Source organism: Xiphophorus hellerii, chromosome 10, assembly GCF_003331165.1.
Source record: "Xiphophorus hellerii strain 12219 chromosome 10, Xiphophorus_hellerii-4.1, whole genome shotgun sequence".
Taxonomy (NCBI): domain Eukaryota; kingdom Metazoa; phylum Chordata; class Actinopteri; order Cyprinodontiformes; family Poeciliidae; genus Xiphophorus; species Xiphophorus hellerii.
In genome coordinates, this window is record NC_045681.1 from 4494218 (window position 1) to 4514662 (window position 20445).

General features: G+C 38.1%; 2 protein-coding genes across 6 annotated transcripts; both read left to right on the plus strand.

Annotated features, from left to right (window-relative positions):
• Positions 1–436: 436 nt before the first annotated feature.
• Positions 437–5912, plus strand: atxn7l3b (ataxin 7 like 3b). Of its 5 annotated transcripts, none has more exons than XM_032573725.1 (10): positions 437–572; positions 1059–1092; positions 1163–1289; positions 2501–2633; positions 3325–3496; positions 3679–3779; positions 3868–3890; positions 4032–4077; positions 4675–4767; positions 4953–5912. In XM_032573725.1, the coding sequence occupies exons 3-10, from the start codon at positions 1239–1241 to the stop codon at positions 5030–5032; spliced, it is 699 nt and encodes a 232-aa protein (XP_032429616.1). In that variant the 5' UTR covers positions 437–572; positions 1059–1092; positions 1163–1238; the 3' UTR covers positions 5033–5912. The 5 variants fall into 5 exon arrangements, with proteins under 5 accessions (XP_032429616.1, XP_032429615.1, XP_032429614.1 ...); XM_032573724.1 differs by having other exon boundaries at positions 459–572; positions 931–1092; XM_032573723.1 differs by having other exon boundaries at positions 459–572; positions 931–1289.
• Positions 5913–6972: 1060 nt separating this feature from the next.
• Positions 6973–20313, plus strand: smarcd2 (SWI/SNF related BAF chromatin remodeling complex subunit D2). The gene is made up of 13 exons (XM_032573722.1): positions 6973–7555; positions 9431–9615; positions 11647–11689; positions 11783–11905; positions 13910–14029; positions 14740–14835; positions 15280–15381; positions 15477–15638; positions 16020–16117; positions 16302–16437; positions 16522–16644; positions 18135–18236; positions 19162–20313. The coding sequence occupies exons 1-13, from the start codon at positions 7403–7405 to the stop codon at positions 19213–19215; spliced, it is 1497 nt and encodes a 498-aa protein (XP_032429613.1). The 5' UTR covers positions 6973–7402; the 3' UTR covers positions 19216–20313.
• Positions 20314–20445: the final 132 nt, after the last annotated feature.

A 20445-nucleotide genomic window follows, 5' to 3' on the forward strand; every position in this document is an offset into this window, starting at 1 on the left:
TCCATTTTTAATGTAATTTGCCTCCGTATGTTGTAATAATACACCTAAAAATATTTTCTACCTGTTGTAAATAAATCTACATAAATACTTTTAATTTATTCAGTGAAATTTTACAAAATGTTTTTGTTTCTAATATACTAAAAACGATCTCCACGACAGAAGGTGGTTGAACTATTATATTTCTCTAAAAAGAAACTATATATTTTTAAATATGACGCGCATTAAATTCATCAATGGTCGTTAAATTGTTAAAAGGTGGATTTGATCAAAGAGCCGCAGCTGTGAGAGTCCTGAGGAGATCGATTGCTTCTGCCTGAGACGAGTGGATATCAAAATACGGATAATTTTACTTAGGTTTTGCATTAAGCTCCTTAATAGTTTCTCTTATAAATGTAAGAAATGTATGAATTTTGTTAATTATGTCGCTTTTTATTTCTGGTGGGGTTTCGAATTAGCAGATAAAGTGAACGCAGCAGGGTAATCTGCGGCACAGGAGGCCATCGGTGGAACTCGTGCAGAGAGTGATTGTTTCTGCCTGAACGCTTAGTAAAGATGGATGCCTGTCGAAATAGGTAAATAAACTCAATTAAGGTTGTGCTGGGACCGCGGTCGCGATATCCCCCGCCGGGAAGGCTGCATTTGGGGGTTGAGAACCGGGATTTTGGCTGCAGAAGGTTCTTCCAGGGAGCCGCACTGCAGCAGCAGCAGCAGTGTTGGCTTCAGGGACGAGCAGCCTAGCTACTGTTGGATGTTCCTCCAACTGCGAAACAATTAAAAATATTTATATATTTATCGCTGTTATAATTACAACCGCTCGTGCACATCTCCTGTGTTGTCGCCATATTAGCTGTTGACGCAGGACGCTGCTTCTTCTGTTATATTTTCACTACCTCCAGCCTATTCATAGCCGCGCTCTTTGTTTTCCTCCAGCTTCAAGCTAAGCTCCTTTCATTGAATGGCAATGCTCGGGGCTGCTGGGAAGTGTCGAGGACTCGCGCCGTGTTTTGGACTCCGCTGACTTTCCTTTTCGTGTTTTGTGTCTGTGTGCTTGTTATCAGGCTGTGAGTGCGGGAAGCAGCCCTCTGCTCCTCTGTGAGTACCTGCATCCCTTTCTCAGTGACCGACTGGCATCTGTGCTGCTAACTGTGCTTCCCTCCTGCAGCAGCCCAGCTCTGGCCGATGCTTGCTGCGCTACAGCATGAACACAGCAACGTCTGCTCATCTGGCAGATCTGGCAAATGAAAATGGAGGAGCTTTCGGTGTCCAGCCTGGACAACAGCAAGCTGGAGGTACGGTGATGATGATGATGGTGGTGGTGGAAAGCAGCAACAAGCAGAAACGCATTGTTGTAAGCAGGTGTCATCAATAGACGTTTTAATATCAGACCAAACCTGTGAAAAGGCAAAAAATAACTTTTTCAAATCATGATTTCATTCATGTTTTAAAAAGAAATACCCTCCCAAACTATGATACTGTACACTGCCTGATTCCCTCCCCCCCCTAAAAAAAGCAAATGAGTGCGAGTCTCCTATTGGATGTTGAAAAGGCATCCTGTGGTTGTTTAAGAAGTGTAAAATAACTGGCATCAAGCAGAGAAAATCTTTAAGGAAAGTACTAAAACTGGGTTGAGAACTGTCCAACTTGTTGTTAAAAACTGTAGCGAAAGAATCGTCGTCTTTGAAGAGGAAATGTGGTCAGAAAATAAATCCTGAGTGATCATTGGAAAGTTTGGTGAGATAAAAATCAAAGAAAAACTAAACTAGAACTATGTTTAATAGTGAAACTAGGAGTATTTTCACACCTCAATGTGAAGAAAACTAAAAAAAATTAGGACTGAAAAGTTGTTCAGTTAGTGAGGGTAACTGGAGAAAATGCTTCAACCTGCAAAGGAGCAAAAAGATGGAACTCTAGAGTGATGGAAGAAGGTCATGTGCTCTGATGAGTCCAGATTTACCCTCTTCCTGAGTGATGGGCGCTTCAGGGTAAGAAGAGAAGCAGATGAATTTATGCTCCCATCATGCTTTGTGCCTACTGTAGCAGCCTGTGGAGGAAGCACTAAGCTCTGGGGTTGCTGCAACTGGTCAGCAGCATCATGACGTCAGCTGATTACCTGAATATACTAATTCCCTGATAAACGGGGATATTCCAGGATGATGATGCAGAGCTCAAATTGTGACTGAGCAGTTTCCTTGAACATAAGACTTCATTTCCACCAGAGTTCAGACCTTAACCATATTCAGAAAAATGTATGCGACACTGGATGGAAACAACCTTTCACATGGGGTTCGTTTAGAAAATGTTTTACCCTTAATTAATGAAATCGGAAAATTGTTTTGTTTTTTTTTGCAGTTAGTCAAGTTATTTTTTGTCTGAATTGGTTAAATCTCAAACTTGCAAGTGGGCTTTATAAAAAAGCAAAAGCAGAATTTATTTTGGAGGGGATTAAGACTTTTTCACCTCAGACACGCCACAAAAATGTACCGCATGTCGTCCCTGGCAGGCAATGGCTCAGGACATCCTGTCTGACCTGGTGGAGGACGCATGTCTGGGTCTTTGCTTTGAGGTCCACCGGGCTGTGAAGCAGGGCTACTTCTTCCTGGATGACACGGACCAAGAAAGCATGAGGGACTTTGGTGAGCACAACCTGTCTTGCCTTGCAAAACGATTACATCACTGAAGAAAAGCAAAACACAAAAATCTGAGTTTGTCAAACAAGCGAACATTCAGGTAATAACAACTAATCCACAGAGACACACAAATTTGTGTTGATTCTGTTAAAGATGTCTAAAACTGTACAATAAATGAATCAGTTCTCCAGTATAATCTCATGCTGATTGAGATTATATTTTATTTAAAATAATTTATTCAGTGAAAAGACATGCCGCATTAAAGAACAATTGTTCACTAGAAATGTATCTAGAAACATTTATTTTGCCATCCATGCTTTTCTGTTTATCTGGGGTAAAAATATGGCTATTTCTCTTATCAGTTGTTCAAAATAGGAATGACAAGAGAACATGTCCCTCGTGTAATACAGATGTGTCTTACTCTTTATGTTACTATTATCTGGAGTCAGAGCAATAATTAAACTGTTTAAAACTACAGGAACAATCATGGCTGAAAGAGGATCCATGTTTAGAATTATTTTTTTACAACTCACAGAAGAGTTTTAGATTTATTGTTGACAGAAATTGCGAAAACTGTGATCGATTTTGAAAATCTACATTATTTTTCTTTTCCTCACTGACTAAATGTTCTGTAAGGTATTCAGTTTGAGATTTGATGGCAGTTTTATTCAAGGTTCTTGATTTGAATCTCTTTCAGAAATTGTGGACCAGCCTGGACTGGACGTGTTCGGCCAAGTGTACAACCAGTGGAAAAACAAAGAGTGTGTTTGTCCCAACTGCAACCGGAGCATTGCGGCGTCTCGCTTTGCGCCGCACCTGGAGAAATGCCTCGGGATGGGACGCAACAGCAGTCGTATAGCTAACCGCAGGTTCGAAGGAAAACAGGAAGTGCAGACCAGCATCAGCTCAGATGTTCACATTGTGTTTATCTCCAATTCCATCTGTGAATCTGATTGGTTCCCCCAATCAGAATTAGCTTCATGGTTTCTTACTGGAATCTGTTTTGTGTTATTTCTCATGAGTAATGCTGTCATCTCTCGCCGTTCTACAGAATAGTTACTGGTAACAACACCAACAATAAGTCGGAGAGTGACCAAGAAGATAATGACGACGTCAACGATAACGACTGGTCCTACGGGGCAGAAAAGAAAGGTGAAGCTTTGGACTTTTCTTCATGTTCCTCAAAAACTGATTCACTGCAGATTTTCTGTTTTTCCTTATCTGTTTTTTTATTTTACAGCAAAGAAAAGAAAGTCGGATAAGGTGCTTTTATTTTACCCTTAAATACATATATTTTTTTTATCATCTGTTTTATTCATGAAAGTGTTCAGAATTTTTGTCCTGACTTCTTAACCCAAACCAAATATTAGCTCTATTCCTTTCTTCTTCTTTTTTTCTCCTCAGAATCCAAATTCACCAAGAAGATCCAAATCATTCAAGCATAAAAGCAGTAAGTAAACATATCTTTATTATTATTATTAGTATTATTTGATGGCATTTGGTTGATATGTGTGAAGAAGTCTGTAAGTTGGTTTACAATAAAGCATTTACTTATATTATTCAGATTTTGATAAGAATTGAAATAGAAATCATGTGTGGAAGAAATATTTCAATATTTTATTTTCTATTCCCATTCTCTAAAAGTTATATTAAATCTATTCCTCAGTCCACTTATTTATCCATCCATCTGTACCTGTCCCCCCATCTGTTAATCTGTTTGTCCATTCTTCCATTTCTCCGTCCTTCCAATCATTTTTTGTCCGTCCGTCCATTTTTCCAATTACTGTTCCATTAATCTAACCATCTATCCATTCATGTGTTAGTCACTCCATCCTTCCATCTGTCCGTTTCCTGAAAGTCTACAGTGTTGACATTTTCCTCTGACCACTGCAGAAACATCTGCACCTTTTTTCTTACATTGGTGTCATATTTTAAGAAGGGCAAAGAAACATGAACATTAGATTCTTCAGAAGTCTGACATTTTGAACTGAAAAATGTGTTGCGACAAAATGTTTTAACAAAATGCCTTTTATCTGCCTTTTCCCAGGTACAGCCAGTAAGACCAATCAAGACAATGAAGCTCATGCGCCGCCCAAAGACTCGTACATTGCCTCTTCAAGGCCTGTGGGTAGGAACAGGGGTAAACCTTTCATATGGGTTTGTAGCTGTCTGACCATGTAGAATCTGCTTGTCTTTATGTTTTGTTAGTTATTTTTCCTCTCCAAATATCATGTATTAGAAAAGAGTTTGTGCATCTTGACTCTTACGAGTTCACAGTGTATGTTGTGTTTTAGGAGTGACCCCTTGCTTTTTATTTCTGCACAGGCATGATGGGTCCTAGACGGCGATTGGAAAACCAGGAGAGTCCCCGCATGCTGATGAAAGACGAGGCTTTCTCTCAGTAACGCACTTGGCCACAAACACACCTTCTTGAACTGTGTAGACGAACACACACAGGAAGAGAACGCGAGGGAGAGCAGGAGCCCTTCGGTTCTTTACATTGTCGAACCAGCGGACGTTGATGTTATCGGTGACATTCGTGGTGTCTGCTGCTCTGCAGAAGCAATCCTGAACCTCCCACTTTGTTCTTGATGGATTTGTTTTAGTTTTAATCACAGAATCATTGAACCAAACAATGTTTTCTCATTTGTTTAATTATATATATATATATATTTTGTTCTGAATAGTGAATATCATCATGTATAATTTTTCTGCACAGAGTAAGAGTCTGGAAATGATCCAGAGGCAAAGCGAAGACGGCTGCGTTTGGTGCAACAGTCTGCACACAGTATTTTATTTCATAAGACAGAAACGATCAGGCAGTAGGTGAGCTGACATCTCCTCATTTTTTTATTTTTATTTTTTTTTTAAAGAAAATCTAATTATTTGAGAACTAATGTCAAAGACAATCATTGGAAATGGTTTGTCTTTTGTTTCCACTTTGACTGTCGGGGATGTAGTTTTCCAGTTCACGGCGTGAGCAACACTGTTTGGTGCTCGCCCAAGGAAACTGGTTTTGAAATGTTCAGTGAATGAACATCTGATTTTGCACGCAGGCTGCAGGTTGCCTGCAGAAAGCAGGTTTCTTTTGGGTTCTCTTTCGGTGGATAGACTCAGCTTGTTTTCTAGCATTCAAATATGTCTTTGTATCATGTTTACATTGTAAAGGTTCACATTTGTCCTTGTTGTGATGTGATAGTGTAAATATTCTATTAGTCGAATTGCTGCTGTCATGGCTCAGTTTGTTTTCATCTGTCTAGCATAATAAATGATTTGTTACCTGTCGGAAGGATTCGTGCTTGCTTGACTAAAACGAACTGACCCACAGGGGGCAGCCATCACCAATTGGACCCGATCTTAATTTAAAATGGCTCACTCAGTAGTAGAAGTCTAATAAATGCAAAATAATGCAGTAGTTTTCCTCACACAGTGACTCTATTTTGGTTTTGTATTAATTGTTAAGTAATTGGTTCTTTGTTTTGTTTTCCCCCCAAAAGAATAACCCCTTTCTTAACAATCAGTTCACCCAGTTATACCTGAGTCACTCTCAGCTCTAAAGATCTGGCAAACATATGCACTCAGCCCCATTTACCCATAAATAAAATCTAGCAAAGTACCTTCAGAAGTCCGTCATTTTAGTAAATAGAGTGCACCTGTGAGTAATTTTATTTCAGTATAAATCCAGCTGTTCTTTGAAGCTCTCGAGAGGCTTGTTGGAGAACATTATTGAGCAGATGGGTTTATGAAACAAGAAAAACAGCAGAACGTTTTGGGAGAAGTTTAAAACGGGGTTCAGTTCCTAAACAACATCACGAGCTTTGAAGATCTCACATATCTATTGTTTGTTCCACTGTCTGAAATGTAAATCCAGCAAGACGTGTCTGTCAAGCAAAGGTTCTGTCAGGAGAAATAAGCCAGAGTTCAACCAAAGTATTGAGAAGCTTGTGTAAGGAACCCCAAAAGTTTTGACTGATAGCTTAAAGGTCAATGTAACCTAATACAGAGGAAATCACTTTCGTTTTTAAAAACAATAGTAATAATTTCTCTCATTATTGGCGCATTTAGCTAATAGAAATAATTTTGCTAATTCTAATTGACCTAAAACTAGAAAATTTTGGTTTCATGCAGCGAGGGGGAGAGGGGGATTGATGTGTGTAAAAGTTTAATTTCTTCCGTTCATTAATTTGGAAAACTAAGTATAATTACTCTGAAAGAATAATAAGTTAAAGCATTCTTCTACTGAAAAAAAGGTGTAGACGTTAAAAATCGGAACTGTGCGGAAAGTCTTGACAACATTCGATGTTTCCGGCGGTACCTGAAGGCACCGCTGGTGTCTCGTGTGTGGGCAGTGCTCAGACCGAGCAGTTGGTTTGGCTTTAGGACTCCGGATTTGTCTGAAGTCAGGCGCTGTGGAGAAGGCGCCAGGTGAGGCAGTCAAGTCGGTGTAAGTCGGGCTTGTTCAGGAGGGTGAAAGCAGGCGGGAGGTGAGGAACAACAGTCAGCTCTGAGTTAGTGAGTGAGGAAGTGAGGGGGCTTTACGGACGCAGAAAAAACCCCGGAACTCGAAACGGTCGGAAACGAGCTAACATCAGCTAGCTTTTCGTTGACAGTGTGTTTGCTGTCAAAGCAGCCGCAACTCCGCGGAGGAAAGGCGGAAGGCTCTCTCACGTTGAGCGCTTCTTTTTTTAAAAGCCTTCCGGACTTTTATTTACACATTCAAAACCTCTTTGAGTTTCCGTCACTTTAAAAAGAAAACCCACTTGTGGATCCAGAAGATGGCATCAAGAGGGGGCTTCCCGGCTCCCCAGATGAATCCGACTGTGAGCCCCATGAATATTGGCCATATCCCGGGCATGAGGATGCCTGGGATGCCGCAGCCTCCCGCGGGTTACCCCCGGAGCATGACCAGCACTCCCCAGTACCACCAGGTTTGAACTTCCTTTTTAATATTTAACTTCCATTTACTTAGTGAATCGAGTCAAGTGTTTTTCTTAAGATTTATAATTTGAGCTGCTTTGTATAATTTAATACAAAGTTATAGAAGTACAATTAATTTTCAATGTGTTAAAATGCCACATTGTTCATGGCACTTCCGCCTTTGAAAGACCTCTACTCTACTTTCCTGCCATCTGTTAAATTGCCACAACTCTTTACTGTAACTTTTTTCCCCCCTAATGAAACTTAAGATGCTTTGCATATAATTAAATATGAAAAAAGCGATAAAATAAATGTGTTTTGTTCAAGTATGAAGGCGAAAGTCACGTGGTTGCCCTTAGCATCCTGTCAGTTAGTGAAAGCAAGTTTATCATCACCACCATCTGACCCCAGGGCAAACCTGCATATATTATCCCACTTATACCATCTGCAGGTTCATATTGTTGAAACTGACATGCACAAACACAGCAGACATTTCTTTTGGCAGTGAAAACGTGCGGGGCTTCAGTTATTTTACTTGAGATCAGATAAAGACACATGTTCTACACTTTCTCATAATATTTAAGCTTAAAACCTGAAAGTAATATCCATCCGAAATATATAAACATCCACCATTCATATTTTGTTTTTCACTATGCAACTGTATTTGCTGAAATGTTTGAAACAAAAAATGTGTAACAGAATTTAGTTAATTTAGTTTGATGCAGATAAGCAACAGTTATTTTGACCTCAGTTAAAATCATTTTAATCTTAAGGCATCATTTTAAAGTATTTTTTTACTAATACATGTAGTTGGTAAAATAGGAAATAAACAACTTTTACATAAAGTAGTAGTTTTCAATTGAACCAACTTATTGTTTTTTTCTACCATTTTAGCTAGCCTGCATTCAGTTATTTTGCTAATGGCTTGTGAACTGCAGTTTTAATGACGGGTAATTGTATTTCCTTTTAATTTCCATGCACAAACTGTTCATTTTCCAAGACTGCAAATATTCTCAACCCCTTAAAAACTCTTGTCACTCTGCTACCTTCTACTTCATGTCATTACAGGCACTTTTAAAACCATTGGAATAGTTAGATTTATTTTTTTTGCAGTTTTCTCTAAAACCCCAGTGAAACCAGGCCTAGTATGGGTTAAAACCCTCAACCATTAAACTCCCAGAGAAGATTATTTCTTGATTCTAGCACTGATCAAAACTTGGGTTTACACGTGTCTTTTATCAGAAATGAAAACTGGAATCTTCAATACCATGCCATTATATCAAATAATAAAGGAAATCACACTTTGACATTTTTATTTATCGTCAAAACTTATGGTAAAATATGGTGCTTTGAATTGAGGACAAGTTACAGTGGGTTTTAAGGAGTTTGAAGTCCAACCGAGTAACTAAAGCTATCATTCCTACGCTTTTCTTTTGGCCCACTGCAGCCCTGCCGAGGAAAGGGAGGGCTACTGCCATGTGGCTGAAGACCACCAGAATATAGATTGGATTGAATGTAATGGAAATAAGTCAAAAATAGAAATAACTTTTTTCTAATCAGAAGAAAAGGGTTCAGATTTCCAAAATGTCTCAATATTCATGATAAACTTGAAATCATGGTTGTACTCTGACTGCGGTACGGCAGAGAAAATGGTCCTGCAGAGGATAGTGAGGGGAGCTTAGAAGGGTTATTACAGTTGCTGAACCAACAGAGTGCTTTAGCTTTTTGCCTCAAGCCTCTGTGGTGCAGTTAAGTTATTTTATGTTTTATACATTTTGTGTTTGACCTATTTTATGTTTTTTTGCACAGATCTGTAGTTTTATACTGTTAGGTTTGCAATACTTTTATTTGTCAATCTCCCTCTTTTTTTTTTTTTTTCACTCCAGCGATCTGGGATGCCTCCTAGCAGATTGGGAGGCCTCATAGGATCCATGGGGGGTCAGATGCCGGGCCCTTCTTACGGCGGTGGCAGCATTCCGATGCGTCCAGGCATGGGCCATCCCGGCATGGACGCCTCAAGGAAGCGCTTCCTTCAGCAGCAGCAGGAGGCGCTGGGAGGCCCAAGAAGAGGGTAAATATGCAAAATAAGTTTAGCTGCATAATTTGTAAATTAAGTAATATAATTGAAAGTGATTTTTTTCCTGTAATATGTAGAAATGAAAACAATCAGGAATATTATAGCTGTTATTTGATCACTTTTGTAAAGGTTTGATATAGATTTTAGTGGATTACGACGACTTTTAAAGAAGTATCAATAATATCAATACACTTAATGTTTGGAGGTTCTGTCATAAAAATGAAATTTCTATAGGATGATAGGACAAGGATGTTAATTGATCTATCGATTAATCAGTTTTAAAACATTGGCACTTTCTTTACTCATTTGACTTCAAGCTTTTTTTATATGCAATATTAGAAAAATATTAGTAGATGCAAATAAACAAATTCCTTTTTGAACATTTTATTTCCCAAAATACAATAATATAGCATTCCCTTAGTAAGTTTGAACCAAGTGAAGCTAAATCTGCCACTCAAAGAGTTTTGGGTAGAACATATTTGGAGACAAAAGTATTTTTATCTTAACCTCAAAATATATTTTGTACAATTTTGTCTTAGTTACTGCTGATTTTTTTTTTTCACCAAATGGTTCATTCACGAGTTCTAAATTAGGTGATGATTATTTCAATAATCAGTTGTTTGCTATTAATCGTTTCAGCTCTGCAATTCTGTCTCTGTCTGTATGACTGAAAACCTACAAAGTGAAATTCTTAAGTCAGGACGCTGTGGTAAAAAGATTTACAGAATATCTGCATTTCTCCTTTCCAAGACAGTTACTCTTTACATTATTTTTGTAGACTGAAAACTGTAGAAGCTCCATGTTAAAATATGTTAATTGTTTTCTACAAAAAAGCTGATTTACTTCTATGATTCTTCCACTAACTTTTTAAAACTATAAAGAAGCCATAAGGAGTTTCTCAGTCATAGTCAGTTATCATTTATTAAATTTTTTTGACACACTGTGTGTATGAGAAAGAGCAGTTGGTATTACACAGCTCTGCAGGTAAACAGATTTCCCAAACGATTACAGAGTGCCGTTTTAAACGTTTGTTAGCGCTTTATTTTTGCATTGAGCACTATTAGCATAGTTGGTGCGGTTAGCATTAATAACTGTAAAGATCATTTTGTGTGTACTTTCTGGAGAGTTTATAGATTTGTACTTTAATTGTTAAGTTTTGCTGTATTACGTTCAGCTTCCTGATGTCTAACTCTTCGGTTTTGGTAGTAAATTAAAAAACATCTTGCTAACTGTGCATGTTCTTTCCTCAGTAATAACTTCTACACTGAAGGTTGCTGCTGACAGTGACTTAGCTTAGTTTTGGTGCATTCACTGATCAGAAAAAAAGATCGGATTCTTAGTTTCTGACCAGCCATTCACAATTCTGATTCTGATCATTTTATTTTTGATGCATCTCCTTAACAAAGGAGCTAATTAGTGAAGTCAAACTATTTTTTTGTGTGTGTGTTTCCTTAAAGTAACGATCCTAAAGAAGATCTCTGAAAGCTGCTGCAGTGTTAAAACTCCCAATGACACGAAGAGACCAGTGTCTCATGACTGGCCTTTGGCTTTCAAAGCAACAGACACAAGAGGCTATTTTTGACTTCAAACCACTTGGTGACGCCACGCTTACGAAAGTGCTGCACCGCGACGTGAAAGGACATTTACAGCATCGGCTTTAATGAATCTGCTGCGCTCTGGGGTTTATTTAGCAACACAGTAATGTTTATTAAGGAACGCCAAATTGCTTAAAGCATCATCCTGAATGAAAGTGGGGGAGGGAGTACTGTATAATTAGATTAAAAGAACAGATCAGCTCTTGTGTGTTGAGCAGCAAATAATCAGTAGAAAGATTTAATAAAGAGCTAACATTGGCTGTGATCGTGTGATTGCGCTGTGAAGTTATTCCCCAGTATTTGATAATCAAGTCTGGTCTTTTACTGAGTTCCTGAGAAATTGGTTAACCAAAGAGTGATGAGACGCAACATAGAAGGGCTTGTTTCCTGTCAGTTAGTGAGCTCACCGTTTGTTTTCTGGTCGTTTTAGAGCAAAAAGGCGCAAAATGGCCGACAAGGTTCTTCCTCAAAGGGTAGGTATACGTTTGACCCAACAGTCATAAGTAAACACAACCCATCAAAGGTGACTAGAGCACATAAAAACTCCCCGTTTTCTCGATGTTTAGATTCGAGATCTGGTCCCCGAGTCTCAGGCCTACATGGATCTTCTGGCCTTTGAAAGGAAGCTGGATCAGACTATCGCTCGGAAACGCATGGAAATTCAGGAGGCCATCAAGAAGCCGATCATGGTATCTCCTCTTCATTCACTTATCTTTTGTGGATTTCAGGCTTTTCAAGCAGCAGAAACTCGAGTTAAGAAGAGCTGCAGGGCTTGTTTTTGTCTGAGAACCAAAGATTATTAGAAATATTCCTGATGTGCATTTCTTTCAGTTTATTATTTGCATAACAGATCTTCAGTTAATTCAAATTTGTTGCTATTGACCAACATGTTGTTCAAAGGGCTTTGAATGGAAGTGAAAGAGATCACTGTTAGGTTACGGAAAGATTTTTTATCCAGTCTGACAATAAACTCTGCAGTGTGAAAACTCTGGCTGTCCACTGGCAACAACAGCAGACTAATGCTGTTTTTTTTTTTTTTTCTTCTCAAAGAAACATCTGTTCAGGATTCAGCAATGAGATGAAACTTTCCATGAAGTAGCATTTAGAAAAAAAGTTCACAGGAACAAATTTTTAGTTTATATCAAGTTGCAGATGATTCATTTGGTCTAAAATTAAAAGAACAGCCTAGATTTTACAGTAATCATTTGTGAAATGACAGCGAGATTAATGTGTAGTAGAAACTCTAGATAAAAGCATGTTAGAGGCTATGATCCAAATCATAATACCTCTTGAAACCTGGAGGCGGCGTGACGCATGCATGGTTTCTTTGGATCACTGAATTATTGATTATGTAAAAGAAGGATTTGGTGCATAAATATGGATGAATTTCCCGCTTAGATCCAACTAAAACTGGCATACTTAATATAAACTAAGAAAAAAGCTGATATATTCTGATTCGGCTTAGTCTATCACCTGGAAGTGTTGCGATTAAACGGCTAAGAGAACCTCCAATGATTCATGGCTCCAGGACTTTATGAGCTTTCAATCTACAGACGATTATTAGTAAGTTATTAGTAACAAATAAACTTTGATCATAATAAACTTTCAAATCTAAACGTGATTATTCACACTCTAAAGCATAGTCTCTACATAACATTTCTGGTAAAATGCTAACTAGTTTTATTGTAAGTGTGTGATGTGTTTTTTTTGCTGTTTTTTTTAAAGTTGATCAGAGTTTCTAGAAACTCTTGATGAAATAATCAATTATTTTCTGTTTCCCTGGAGTCTAAATGTGACCTGACATGATGTTCTGCTGTGGATCTGTTTCTTTCCCAAAGACTCAGCGAACGATTCTAGAGTCCATAGCTTTATGGATTTTTAAAATAAAAACCTGGCACCAATAAACCAATAAAATGGTCATAATTGGGTTTTCTAGGAGGAATATGTTCAAAAATATGGTTAAAATGGTTTGGCAGACACAAAATCAACCTTCTGCCATTCACCTCTCAGTCACCATGTCTAAATCTGATAGAAAACTTGTACGATGAGCTGAGAAGAGAACAAATGGGAACACTAATGAGTCTGGAGAGAAGTGTTAAAAGATTCCTCTCTGTCTGCTCCAACCTTCGGAAACAGTACAGAAGATAAAACTGACAAAAATAACTATTTTATTATATCTTTTTGAGGTAACTCTATGACTGTGACAGCATTCACAGCCCAACAAATGCAAATAATAAAACATTAAAAACATTCCCAGTTGTAATGTTTTTCGTTTGGACACCAGTCGCATAAAGAAGTGTGATTTGAATCACTAAACTCCAAGCGGTCAGTGGTTTTTCAAACTGACTGGTATTTTATTGATTTTATTGATGCTTTTATTGAGCAAATATATTGTCAATAAGGACAGCTTTTGGGGTTTTTAAACATCATGAATTTGAATTGATTGTAAAACGATAAATTCATCATGATGAGTGATACGATAAATGTCCTTAATTCTAAAGCTGCACTTGAATTTCTCCATTTAAGACTCGGAAAGCTCTTTATTTTAAGAGCTTTTTTGACTCATGCCAGCGTGCGTAGAACCTTCCATTTATCTTAAACAGGTTTTATTAAACAGCTGTTGCATCGGAGCCGTTACGCCGGCCTAAATTTACAGCCTCTTTTTTTTTTCCTTCTTTCTCCTCTTGACGCAGCAAAAGCGCAAGCTTCGCATCTACATTTCCAACACTTACACTCCCAGCAAGCCGGAGGGAGAGGAATCTGAGAAAGTGTCCTCCTGGGAGCTGAGAGTGGAAGGCAAACTCCTGGAGGAAGTAAGTGGACGGCGCAGCTGGGGAACCAGACCTTTTGTTTCTGTTTGGACGTTTGCTCGCTGCCTTCTGATTTCCCCGTTGCTGTGTTCCTGCGAGTTGCAGTTGGTCCTTGGCTCAGACCGCGTAGCCAGATGTGCGTTTACAGCTTTCCCCTATCCCACCCCACAACAGCTAACGTTCTCACACACTTACACACACACACACACCCGCACGCACGCAAGCTCACTCTCTGTTGAAACACGGAATTGAAACCACTGGCCGTTGCATACCAAGAGCTGACATGCCTCCCCTCCCTCCATCAATTCTAGCCCGGCTCATTGTGTCATCTGGGGCCACAGAAGATGGATCTTTTTCTTTTTTTTCTTTCTTTCTGTTAATTTTTTCCCTCTTGCTCATTGGTTCAGGCATGCGTAGGAGCGCCGCATGGAGCAAGTGAAAAAAAGGAAAAGGGGATGTCAGGGAAGGAGTGAGAGGGGTCACGTTGAGCAAACAGGCTTTGACAGGGCAGCGAGAAGGCTGGGGGGGTGCAACAGCTTTTTCTACTCAACAGTTTGGTTCCTCACTCCCGATGTGGTCAGAGCTAAACAATGCAGTTGTGGACTGACACTGCAGAGTAAGGAAACACTGAGGCCAACGTGTTGTGCTGGCTTTTCACAGTCTTTGTGCTCTCTGTCTCTCTCTTTCTTTGTCTCTTTCTGGGTTTTTTTCAGCCTGGTAAGCAGAAGAAGAAGTTCTCCTCTTTCTTCAAAAGTCTGGTGATTGAGCTCGATAAGGAGCTTTATGGACCTGACAATCACTTAGTAGAGGTACGCAGCAATGATCCAGCTTCAAATGATTTATCAAAAGAGGTGGTTTCCTTGCGTTTTCTTCATTTAAACAGTGTTTAAACATCCAAAGCAGCAGATATCCAATATTTACACCAGCTTACATGACTTTTGGTACTTATAAGTAATTACAAATACATTTACTCACTATGCTAAGAAAATAAAAATAATAAAACTACAAGAATAAAGTTGTGAAATTGAGAGTAAATTAACGTTACTGGAGTAAAACAATGAATAGTTTTTTAAAACAATTGTTCATCTTAAATTATTTTTTAAAAAAGTTAAGTGCTTTGTAAAAACAGTCTTTCACTGCAAGTCTTTTCAGGTTTGTTTCCACTTGTTTTCTACACCCGGAGTTTTAAATTTACACCCATTCTATTGTAATTTAAGATAATTTTGTTCAATTTTGTTCGTTTTTTTCCCCAGTGGCACAGAATGCCCACCACTCAGGAGACGGATGGTTTCCAGGTGAAAAGGCCGGGCGATGTGAATGTAAAATGCACTCTTCTGCTCATGCTTGACCACCAGGTAGCAAAACCCCTCTGTCACTGCTCTTTTTTTCATAGTTTAATATATTTTTTGTCGACCAGGACTCACTTTTGGCCAACATTTCTCCTGTTCAGCCCCCGCAGTACAAGCTGGACCCTCGCTTGGCGCGTCTTCTGGGCGTTCACACGCAGACTCGGGCCAGCATCATGCAAGCTCTCTGGCTCTACATCAAGAACAACAAGCTGCAGGACAGCCACGAGAAGGAGTACATCAACTGCAACCGCTACTTCAGACAGGTCAGGCCACAGAGTCTCTGATGGCTTTAGATGGCAACCATTTCACAACTTGTAAAATCCTCTGCTGAAGCCGAAAATTTGTTGATTTTGATTCGTTCCGATACCAAAAAAGGAAATCCCTCCTCAACTTAAGCTTTCTTGCAGATATTTGGAGCCGTCACCCGCATGTTTCAGTCTGGGCATAGTGTTCTTTTGGTGATGCTCAGTGTTGGTTTTTTGTAAAGTTACATGATGGGATTGTGGCCCAGAAGTGCCGGCTTAGTTTAGTCAGAGCTGGCATTCATGAAGTTCAGTTATATCCTCGTCTTTCTTTGACATGTATTGCACAGATATTTACCTTTTTGAAGCATTTTACTGATTGATTATTGTAACACATCTCAGATTTTCGGCTGTCCACGCATGAAGTTCTCTGACATTCCCATGAAACTAGCAGGCCTGCTGCACCACCCCGACCCCATCATCATTAATCACATCATCAGGTAAAGGAATATTTATTGTCCAATCTCTGTTTGGGTGTGTTTTGCTTCTTTTTTTTAAATATATATATACATTCTCCTGACAGTTGAAAACTGTCCTGTTGTCTGAACTTGATTTTTCTTTGAAATTGTTTAAATCAAACCCTGATTAGCAGCAGCTCTCCACCTGTGTGTTTTCTCTGTATAGTGTGGACCCCACCGATCAGAAGAAAACGGCCTGTTATGATATCGACGTGGAGGTGGACGACCCTCTGAAAGGCCAAATGAACAGCTTCCTGTCCTCCACCACCAACCAACAGGAAATTGCTGCTCTTGAAATGAAGGTCGAACCCGAACAGTAATTCCCAAATGTTTTTAATCCTCATCATAAAACAGTGAGAGTGAAACATTTCTTCTGCTTGCTACAGATCCATGAAACGATTGAATACATTAACCAGCTGAAGACGGAGAGAGACTTCATGCTGAGCTTCAGCAATAATCCACAAGAGTTCATCAAGGACTGGTTGAAGTCTCAGTGCAGAGATCTGAAGGTAAATAAATGTAAACTTTTCTACCAGCTTAACAACACTGGACTCTTTGTTGGATGTTAGTCAATATAACATCTCTTGTGTTTATACAACCTCCTTTTAATACAGACTAAAATGTTTTTTAAATACTGCTTGGAAGTTAAATAGTATAAATTATTAATACAATATTTTGCTCAGAGGTCTGAATCAAGGTTTTTATAGTTAACTAAAACGAACAAAATAACGACGGCTGAAATTGAGAACTTTTTCATTAACTAAAATAGATAAAAACTGTAATTAATGGGGGGGAAACTATTACTAACCAGAACTATATCGTGTGACTATAAAACTAACTAAAACATACTGAAATTACGTCAGCTGTCAGAAAATTACTGTAGCCCTTAATCCTCCTGGTGGCACTTCGGTTGTCTGCAAAATGGCGACTGCAAAAGTTGGGATTAAACAGAAGAGTCAGTTGGTTGTTCAACAATGATTGAATACATATTTTGAAAATTGTATCTTCTGTTGATTATATATTAGAGTCGATGTATAGATAATCACAATACAATACTTTGACCTTTTTGAATTCTGCACCAAAATACGTTAACCAAAGTATTAAAAAACTACTACTATAACTAATAAAAACTAAAACTAAGCAATATTTAACTAATAACTACTAAAAACTAGCAAACGCGCTCTAAAAACTGATTAGACAAGAAGTCGCAACAAAATGAAACTAAACTATAAAGAAAAACTACTACTACTCAGTATTTATCTTTGTTAAGGTAGAACCTCTGTAAATGTTTAAAAGAGTAGTGTAGTTTCTTTAAGTGGTTTATTTACAAATAATGACACGAAAAATTTTAATCATTTAACTTGTCATTTTAGCCGACAGTAGACATAGATAAAGGAAACTCCTGTGCTGGAAATTACCATCAGACTTAATTAGGGAGCAAATTAAAACGAACTAAAGAGAGTTCTCCAGTTTGTAAATTGTTTATTGTAAATTAATTATTTAGCTCACTTATTCATAAGTTTCTAATGGTTTAAATTAATCTAAAGCTTTTCTTTAAAAAACTTCTCAGCTGCTCCGTTTCTTTAAGCAGGAAAACATTCGCACACAGAAACACAGCCTGCATTCATGAAACACAAACTGTGATGTCAGCGAAACACTTAATCCAATATATACAAAACTTTCAACCAACCCCATAATGAGGGTATGATTAGACAGCTCAAATTCACCTTAGTTTAGAAAATAATTATACTCTAGCTAAGGAGTGTCAGACTTGAAACAAAATGTCTAAAAACATGTCATGAGGTAAAACCTTTCGCCCACCAACTATGAATTTTGGGCTTTAAAGGCTTAACCTGTCTACATTTCATTTGTTTTCCTGCTCTTCGGTTGTGCCTTTATTCACAAAAACAGGTTTTCAGGTTTCAAGCTTTGTGATTTAAGGTTTGTGTAGGTTTGGTATATGGTTCACTGCATTCATGAAGCGTTTCTGTTCCACCAGCTGATGACCGATGTTGCAGGAAACCCAGAAGAAGAGCGAAAAACTGAGTTCTACCAGGAACCCTGGGTTCCTGAAGCAGTGGGCAGATATGTCTATTCCAAAGTAAGAACAAACTATCACTGTTTTCAATGGGTGACTTTAATGTTCGTTAAAGTTTCTAGTCTAAATGTAAATTTTAATTTTATTTTAGACTCAATTTTATTTATTAAAAACATTCACCAACCTCCCCGCTCTTATCATCGTACTCTTGATCTTGTGCCTAATGGCTAAGTGTTGTGAATTGTTGCTGTATAAATAAGCTGAATTGTATTTTAAAGTGCTAAGCAAAGTGACAGATTAATTAGCAGATTGTTTTGGTTACCGTTTGCATACTCTAAACCACGTGTCAAACCCAGGGGCCAAATCTGGCCCACTATAGCATTTTATGTTTTTTTTTATGCCCTCTAGACTCTAAAGTGACACATAAAAAGAACCATCAAGATAACAGTGTGTTTAAATATTATTTTATCAGTCAATTCAAAGCTGTTTTTATCTGTTTACTGTCAAATTGCATAAATCAGTCCCTCCAGTCTCTTAATTATTGTGGAAATTCACACAAAAACATCAAATCCCTGCACTTTTTTTGCGTTAATGTATAATTGTAAGTTTATTACAGATTTTTTGCAAAAATGGAGCAAAACATTGGATTTAAGTGATGGCTTCTTGCTTCTACTAAACAGCTGCCTCTGCCTTAATGTTGAGTTACAATCCATAATGATGTGGCGAGTGATAAAAAGTCGCAAATACTTCTAAATTACTACCACAAACACTTTTCTAATGCAAAAGAAGATCACCATAACAATTGCGAAACCCTGGAAGGACTGAAAAGATGTTCAGTATTATTTAATTTGAAGAAGTCATTTATATTTCAACAGTTTAACTGATTTTATCAGTACATTGTGGCCCTTTAAAAACAGTTATGATCTTGATTTGACCCAAAAGGGCCAAATCAGTTTGACATGTCTGCATTAAACCATCTTTGTTTCAGGTGCAGCAGAGGAAGCAGGAGTTGGAGCAAGTGTTGGGCATCCGACTCACCTAAAGACGGATTCTCGTTTCTTCGTAGCCACCAGTCGGCTTAAGTCGGCTCATCCAATCTTGATATCTGCTTATTTGAAACTGGAAATAGTTCAGCCATTCTTGCAGGTTAAAATGTTTAACACAGCCTTTTTCTCTTACCAAGAAAGTGGGACAAAAGTGATGATTTATGTGTTATGTAGTAAAGTATTTGCTTGGCATTGTCTGTCATTGTGAGCATTTAAAAAAAAAAATGGTGCCTTGTTTTACATATTTTATATATGGTACAAAATCCTGAAAACCAATAGGTGCTGGTGCTGTATTTTATTTTATTTTTTTACCGTTTATTAGTGGGGTCTTTGCTCATATTAAAGAGAAGTAACATTTGGGGTGCTGTGGTGGCGCAGGGGCAAAGCATGACCCACATATTGAGGCCATAATCCTCGTGTCGGTGGTCGCAGGTTTGATTCCCGGCCTGGCGACATTTGCCACGTCTTCCTCCTCTCTCATTATTCTCTTTCCTGTTTACCTACCTTCAAATAAAGGCCACTAGAGCCAACAAAACGTTAAAAAAAAAGAGAAGTAACATTTAAATACCCAAAGTGCCCAGTGTCTAGTAACAAATGCTTCAAAGCATTTTAAAAATTACCATCCCATTCTTTGTAGGACATCAGAACAGGAAGCTCTTTTTATGCAAAAATATATTTGAGTAATTTGTGCTGTTTATGTTTTTGATATTCTTTTAAGATTTGATATGTGAGAAAGCACTTCACTGGCTTTCACCATTACCTTCTGAAGGTTTACATGCTGTTTTCTTTGTTTGTGTTTATCATTGTTTTAAGACCAAAAGGAGAAATCTTGGCAGACTTTGTGGAAGTTTATTAATAATTAATAGTGCAAATTCCAACGTGTTAGATCTTTAGAACTTATGAAGAGTTTAATTAAAATCCTCTGTAAAGGTTTGAACCATTCCACCGTATTGTGCCAAAATGTGTTTTGTGAATAAGAAATGTGTACAAGTATTTTTGGAAAGCTTCTTTGTAAAATGTTGGCTTGTTTGTTCAAAAGCTTTTATCTTTTATACATTTGAGGTATTTTTCAATAAATATACTTATAAATCTTTTTTTTTTTTTTAAGTTCATAAAAAGTTGAGCGTTTCTGTGCAATGCTTTCCGTTGCACGGTCACGGCAGATGATAGTGATACCTCCTCTGCTTGTGCTGTAGTGGTACTGCTGCGTGTTTGGGCTGGTCCCA

Coding starts and splice junctions, on each gene's coding strand:
- atxn7l3b (XM_032573725.1), top strand. CDS start 1,239: ATGAAAATGGAGGAGCTTTCGGTGTCCAGCCTGGACAACAGCAAGCTG. Junction 3,497..3,678: donor AGTCGTATAGCTAACCGCAG/GTTCGAAGGAAA, acceptor GCCGTTCTACAG/AATAGTTACTGGTAACAACA. Junction 3,780..3,867: donor CTACGGGGCAGAAAAGAAAG/GTGAAGCTTTGG, acceptor TTTATTTTACAG/CAAAGAAAAGAAAGTCGGAT.
- smarcd2 (XM_032573722.1), top strand. CDS start 7,403: ATGGCATCAAGAGGGGGCTTCCCGGCTCCCCAGATGAATCCGACTGTG. Junction 14,030..14,739: donor AAGGCAAACTCCTGGAGGAA/GTAAGTGGACGG, acceptor GGTTTTTTTCAG/CCTGGTAAGCAGAAGAAGAA. Junction 15,639..16,019: donor GCAACCGCTACTTCAGACAG/GTCAGGCCACAG, acceptor AACACATCTCAG/ATTTTCGGCTGTCCACGCAT.